Raw genomic sequence first — 7,267 nt, 5'->3', positions numbered from 1 at the left:
ATTTTTATTTATAAATTCAGTAAATAGAAAACAAAGTAATTTCGTCGCTAATTCCCGATGTATTAACGAGGAAAATTAACGACAAAATCTCGAGGAACTATTAACGAGGATTTTACGTGGATTCTATTTCGTATACTTTACGATTCAATTACGACGAAATATTTTCGTGTTCTTAACGTTTTTATTACGACGAATATATTTAGAGGTTTTTGCGGGTCTTTTACGACGAATCCTTTTCGAGTTTATTACGAGGAAGCACAACGACCGCGTTACGTGGAAACCCCACGTGGTCTTTACGAGGAAAACTTAATTCTTCTTTACGAGGAAAATATAACCTCGCTAATGGACGAGGAAATGGCGACGAATCTTCTCTTACGACAAACGTATAACGACGAAACGCCTTTTATCGCCATTTCCTCGTAACTCTTCTTTTACGAGGAAATAACGACGATTTTGGCCGTCGTTAAATTTGTGTTTTCTTGTAGTGAAAGAAAATACAAAAGAACAATAAAAAAACGTTGCCAGATTTAAAATAAATTGACAATCAAACAAACCAAGTGATAGAAAGTAAACAAATCAAAAAAAAAAGCAAAGCGAATCAGACAAGCCGATGTCGGAGCTATAGAAACTTCCGGCCATCGGCTTGAAACTAAAAAAAATCACTCTTTTTTTCTCCTGACGGCTAGGGTTTTTCCAAGGTTAGCTTAATAAGTTTTTTAACGACAGAGGAAGTTAAATATTTATTTAAAATACTATCCATACACGCTTGTTTCAATACTATCCATACACACTTGTTTCATGTATATTAACTATTATTGGTTAGTTCAATTATATTTAATCAATACACACTTATTTCATATAAACGTCAAAGACATTGGCTTTAACCAATAATATCAAAATATTTATAACATAATTCTCTACAGTACCCATTATAACAATACAACCACATAGCACAAATCTTACAACAATACATGATCTCCACAGTACCCATTAATCTCTAGGCTTTATTTAGTTGGAAATTTATAAATTATGTAGAACATAGCCAACATAAAATCCATTCAAGACAACGGAGCATCCCCAAGGTTTTTGTGAAGAATTTGGGTGTAATCTTCTACTCCCTTTCCTGGATGATTCTTATTTATTTCAATGATTTCTTTGATAGTCTCCATGAATTTCGGCATGTGTAGCTGTTTCCATTCCTACCAAAATGAATCAGACACATGAATTGGACCATATTTCTCATTTTTTATGAGTTAACAAAATAAAAGCTATTCAGTACAAACCTCGAAGTCCCATTCTCCATACATATCAGGATCATTTTTGTTAATCCATATATATGTTTTCACTATCATCTTCGCAGAATTTTCCTGTACAAATAGAAAATATATATACTTTTTGGTCAAGTGCAAATAGAAAATATTAAGAATCTAATCTCACCATTAGCACCAAAATGTTCAAATAATCAAATCCTCAAACTTACCTTCCTTACAACTTCAACTGTCACTTTCTCATATTCATTGCCCTCAACAGCATCTAAATTTGATAGTTCTTTATCCGTCAATCCCATTAGCGCCTACATCACCAAAATTTATCAAAATCTAAACTCTAAAAATCTTTAGTTAAGATCCAAAAACACAAAAAGAGAATAAAGTAACTGAGATTTACAAAAATATCAAAAACCAAACCTTTCCATGGACTTCTCCTGCCTCAGACGGCACAATACATGGATACAAACGTCCTTTGAGCCTAAACCTCTTACTGAAAAAACCACCATCACCATCAACTCTTACATAGTTACATCTACAAAGAGAGACTAATCAATCGAGATATCGAGAGAACGTACAAGCCAGGGAGTGTTACAGAGATGATTTCCGGAGTACGTTCAAGCATTATGTTGACGATATCAGGCTCCTGAAAGCTACCATAGACGAAGACATCGTGAAGCGGAGCATCTGACCTACTCATTTTTCCTCGCTTCTTTGTTTTAACTTTTTTTTGCTTTTATGTTATCTCATTACGAGGGTTTGACTTTATAAAGTGTTGTGCTGGTGATTAGTTTCATTTTTATACACATAATTATTTATTTTACATGGCTAACTATAATATTTTAAAAATTGTTTAATATAACATTTTAAAACACAACAAATTTATAGTTCACATACAGTAACTTAATTTATATATTTTGAATTTTCAGTGATAGCATATATTAAATCATGTGATATAAAATTCTAAATTGAAAATCTTATTGATTAACGATCAAAAATTTAATTGAAAATTATTATATTAAATTAGTATCGTAAATTTAGTAAAATATTGTACATGAGATTAGTAATAATTCAAAAATTAATTAGATATTTTAAAAGTTTGTTTTAGTTAAAATGAAATATATATTTAATTTTCAAATAAACATGAAATTAACTAAAAAAAATTAAATTTTTGTTTAAGTGAAAAATGAAATATACATTTATTTTAAACAAATACGAAATTGATTGAATATTTAAAAGCTTTATTTTAATGAAAAATGAAATATATTTTATATTGTAAAAAGGATATGAAAAGATTTTTATTCAGATACAATTTGAGAGAAAATAGCTGAAATATTTATACAAAAAATAATCTAAACAACTTTTTAAAGATGGTCCAAATTAAAAAAAATCACATATGAATTAAGTTATGATTTCTGTTTTAATAGTATAGATGATTATCCCGAAGGAACACAAACCGGTCCTTTTTTAACACCGAACACGAACCGGTTAAGCAGGTAAAACCCATGTTCTAAAAATCGGCCGCCTAGCCGCCTAGGCTAGGCGCTACGCGTCACTATTCCGCCCCGATTTATGCCAAATCGGTTTAAAAAATCGGATATCCGATTTTTTTCCGCCTAGACCGCCTAAATGACCGCCTAGCCGCCTAAATGACCGCCTAGCCGCCTAGGCGGCCGCCTAATCTATTTTTTATTTTTATTTTTATTTTATTTTTATTTATTTTTATTTTATTTTTAATAATATTTTTATTTTTTATTTGATCTAAAATTTTATAAGTATCATTTATATTCATAATTTTGATGAAAAATACACTATATTAAGTTTATATATTCTATTTGTGTGTTTATATAATCTTAAACATGAAAATGTACTAATGTTACACACAATTAAAGATTAACATGTTTTATAACACAGTAAACCATCTAAAAATTCCGCCCCGCATAATTTCCGATTAATCCCCGATTTTCTCTTTAGGCGCTAGGCCCAACCCGACCGCCCGACTAGCGCCTAACGCGTTCAAGAACAGGGGGTAAAACTGATTTTTTAGTTTATCCATAATTTTGTTGTGCGAAAAATTAATGGACAGGAAAAAATAAAAAGAAAGTGTGTGTAGGCTCAAAGGCCATGTGCCTTTGTGGTTTTCGATAGGTCCAACCAAAATGTGCGTTTTTAATAATGAGTTTAAGATCCGGAAATTTGGCTTTCTGCACATAGCACAAAAACAATTAGCTAGGGCGTGATTGGTAGTTGCTGTAGGTGCTGTCCACAACCCTATTTATTTTTAAAGCACTAAATTTAGAGCAATCAAGCTTTAATTTTTTTTTAAAACCACAGCTCTTAAAATAACCTACAGCTGTACAAGTGCTCTACAGAGCCAAATATTCAAAGCAATTTTTTAGTGCTTTCCATAAAATTCTACAGCCATAAAATCTAAAGCCACAGCAAAAAGTTTACAGAATTTTTTCTACAGCAAAAATTTTAAAGCTACAACCATTACCAATCAGACTCTAGATCTCGATCCGTGCAACCGCGCAGATTTTTGTTTTCATTTATTTTTATATAAACATTTGTTTTCAATTCTAAATTGGTATATATTATAATATATACGTGTCTATCAATTTTTAAAACATAAAAAGTTTACGGTATATTTTTTTCGTTGAATAGATTGTTTCAAACTTTCACATGTATTTGTATCTTCTTATATATATATATATATATTTTCAGATTATTATTTCATATTAAAATCGTAACTATATAGATAAAGATTAGTAAAATATTGTTTTATTGTCATATTCAAAGATATTGTAATATTTCACAAATTTAGAAAGTTTTTTAAAAAATAAACTTTTCGCTTCATAGATTTCTATTATCGAGTAAATAATTAAACATTTAGTTTTTGTTTAATTTTAAAAATAAACTATATAGTTTTAAATTTGTTTTCATTGGTTTAAGGTAGTAAAGATTAATCACTATTAGATAATATGATTTTTGTTATTTAAAAAAAATCTTTATAATTTTAAAAGTTAACATCAACGAATATTTAAATAATTAACATATGGAAAGTATAATATTACAACATTAAATTATATGTATTTAATTTATACTATCTATAAATCCAATGAATCATCTATTATTTAAATCCAATTATTGATAGTCCAATAAAAATTTATGTAGGCCCAAAATTTAAATGATAAGATTAGAGATTAAATGTAACATGACTTTCTAACAATATGTCTATTAGGTCAATTTCTTAAAAAATCACACATGAATCAAGGTTGTGTCTTCTGTTTTAATATATAAGATGGGGTACGATATATTATATAATGTGATGTAAAGTGCCAAAAACACCCTTGCATGCACGTGAAAAGTAAAAACGTGTCATTTCTTGTTGTTACCAAAGAAATTGAAAAATCAGTATACGTGACGAACAACAATTTGGAGAAATCGATTGTGAGTCGGAGTTAGAGAAGAGAAAAATCTGAAATCTACGACAACGGATTCGTCATATCACCAGAAATTGGATCGTATGACTATACTATTTTACGAACTTTAATAGTATAGTTACCATGTTTAGCTGAAATAGCTCAGTTTGCAAATATAGATCGAGATATAAACTAATCAGTGTGTATCCTTGGGATGGATTGTGTTAATTCTTTGCCGACAACATATGAAAACTGTTAGCCATCTTAATAGAACAGAACCAGTGAATCAGCCATGTACTCACTATGCGTCACTTGTAGTTGTAGCGAAGACATACAATTGCAGCCTTCTCGACCTTCACCCCTGACCAACTCCCGTAATGATATGTTGGATGGAACCCCTTTGTGCTTTCTCTACTCATATGCTACTTATAAGTTTTCGGTTTTACTAAGTTTTGATACTAATATCCCCCATATTTACTGTGGCGAGCATCTCAATTTGTGTATTATTTCGGAAGTTATGTATGGTTAAGTACAACGCTAATGACTTGTTTATCAATTGCCATTCATTTATAACAGTATTTTTATTCCTCTTCCTATTGTGCGTCTAACTTATGCTTTTCAGCATCCAAACTAGACTTCTACATAAATGTTTTTGTCTCTTTTTCTAATGCTTATTCAGACACCATACCTAATTTCAGGTTTCCTATGTATTATATACCAGCTGTATCATTTCTATACTATTATCTTTGATAGTATAGAATAACTTTCAACTGCTTACGCAACAACTAGATTATATGTGGGTCTGCTATACTAAATTTCACAATTGCGATCCCCTTACGGTTTGAAGTAGTTTCTTGTGTTTTTTCTGTCGACAGATAACACATTCGAGCACCCTATATGACACAATGGCAGCGTCATTTACGTATCCTAGTGAATTAAGTAGGTAGGATGTTTTGTTTACGTTGGTAGATACTATAATACATACATTTATAGTATATTATCGGCTAACCTTCTGTCCAGCCTTGGGTTATTTTATATCCCAGATTGTGCAACATCATATCTAACTCGCTAATTTTTTCTTGTTTTTTCTGTTTTTCTTTTTCATTCACCTTGATCCTATTATTGTCACCATTACTATTACTGATTGTTTTGTCGCTGCCGCCATTTTCTCTTCGACCATTGTCACTACTTGTCATCTCTTCCACCTCCAGTGTAGGTTCTTATTCTCCTCCCACCACATGTTCTTCTCTTTTACGTTACGTGGCAACAACAACATCTCTTCATCCGCCGCTCTTATTTATACCTTCACTTTTTCTGCTATCAGTTACAAAATGATCTAAGAAGATAAACTAAATTGTATTTTTTTGGTTTAAAAAATATAAATTCTGAGTGTTGGCTTTGCAGTCCTCCTCAAAGTGTTGGAAATTCGTGTGCTGAGGCATTACGTCCATCGCCCAAATTAACGTCTCCAGTTCTGAGTGCAATGAAAATATACGATTTTATTTGTTCCTGAATCTCAACAGTTGCTCGTTTCCTGATCTAACCATCCATACCCAACCATAACCATTGTACGGTGCTTCGACAGTCCATGATCCATCAACCAAACATGTGTTCTGCAAGCTTCGGACTTGTACATTCGTTGTTTGGTGACATGTTTGAGTCTCTTCTGGTGTCTTTGAATTTGCATTAAACTATGCATGGCATTCACTCTCAGTGTCTCGAATCAACTCAAGTGGGTCACATGTTATTCCTCTGAACAGTTTATCGTTACAAGCTTTTCATAACTACCACATAATCCAAGGATAATGGTCTTTATCTAGCTTCAGAGCTTCAATTTCGTTCTTTATCCAGAATAAATAATCCATGTTGGTATATACGCTCATTGTTGGGAAAGTACCCGGACACGATGGTGTCGAAGCGAGGGCCCAACTCTGCAAGGCATGTGTGCATTCAAAAATGTCATTGTTGACTGATTCATTGGTTCTCCACATCTAGGACAATGGCTATCACAACACATATGGCGTCGCGTTAAACTCCCTGTTACTACTACATATCCTGACACCAACTGCCATATAAGATGATATATTTGATGTAGAACATTAATTTTCCAGACAAAGACTTTTAACTTAGAGGTTGATAATTTGTAGTTTTTGAAGTAGTTTTTAGCTTTTGTTTTTCTAAAGACCATTTCTTAGACAATCAAGATTTTAGAGAAATCGATTTCCTATAATCTAGAGAAACTAGTTTTTTCAAATAACTGTTTTTTTACAAAGAAAAACCAAAATTCAAACTTTTTTGTTTTCTTTGAAATCCAACACAGTTTTTCAATTGTTTGCTCAACATCCCAAATTTTTGGAGTCCCATGAATTAATTCGCGAATGGTGGTCAGCAATCCAGTCTCCCCTCTCCTCCTCCATAGTCCACTCTCCTCTCTGCTCCTCTGCATTTTAGTCTCTTCTCCGCTCCTCCGCAGTCCATGCTCCTCTCTGGTTTTCAGTGGCAGCTACATCTGATTCTTCTCAGCATTCCTGCATAAACATCTGCAATTTTCTTGTTGTCTTTAGATTTCACTTCTTAGTT

At 32.0% G+C, this 7,267-nt stretch overlaps 1 protein-coding gene across 1 annotated transcript; it reads right to left on the bottom strand.

Moving 5' to 3' along the window:
- Positions 1-879: 879 nt before the first annotated feature.
- Positions 880-2,034, bottom strand: LOC106339892 (AIG2-like protein). Its single transcript, XM_013778758.1, has 5 exons — positions 1,844-2,034; positions 1,686-1,758; positions 1,481-1,573; positions 1,284-1,367; positions 880-1,199 (listed from the first exon to the last, which is right to left on the bottom strand). The coding sequence occupies exons 1-5, from the start codon at positions 1,963-1,965 to the stop codon at positions 1,059-1,061; spliced, it is 513 nt and encodes a 170-aa protein (XP_013634212.1). The 5' UTR covers positions 1,966-2,034; the 3' UTR covers positions 880-1,058.
- Positions 2,035-7,267: the final 5,233 nt, after the last annotated feature.

This window comes from Brassica oleracea, chromosome C4 (assembly GCF_000695525.1).
Source record: "Brassica oleracea var. oleracea cultivar TO1000 chromosome C4, BOL, whole genome shotgun sequence".
Taxonomy (NCBI): domain Eukaryota; kingdom Viridiplantae; phylum Streptophyta; class Magnoliopsida; order Brassicales; family Brassicaceae; genus Brassica; species Brassica oleracea.
This window is presented reverse-complemented; position numbering and strand designations above follow the sequence as displayed.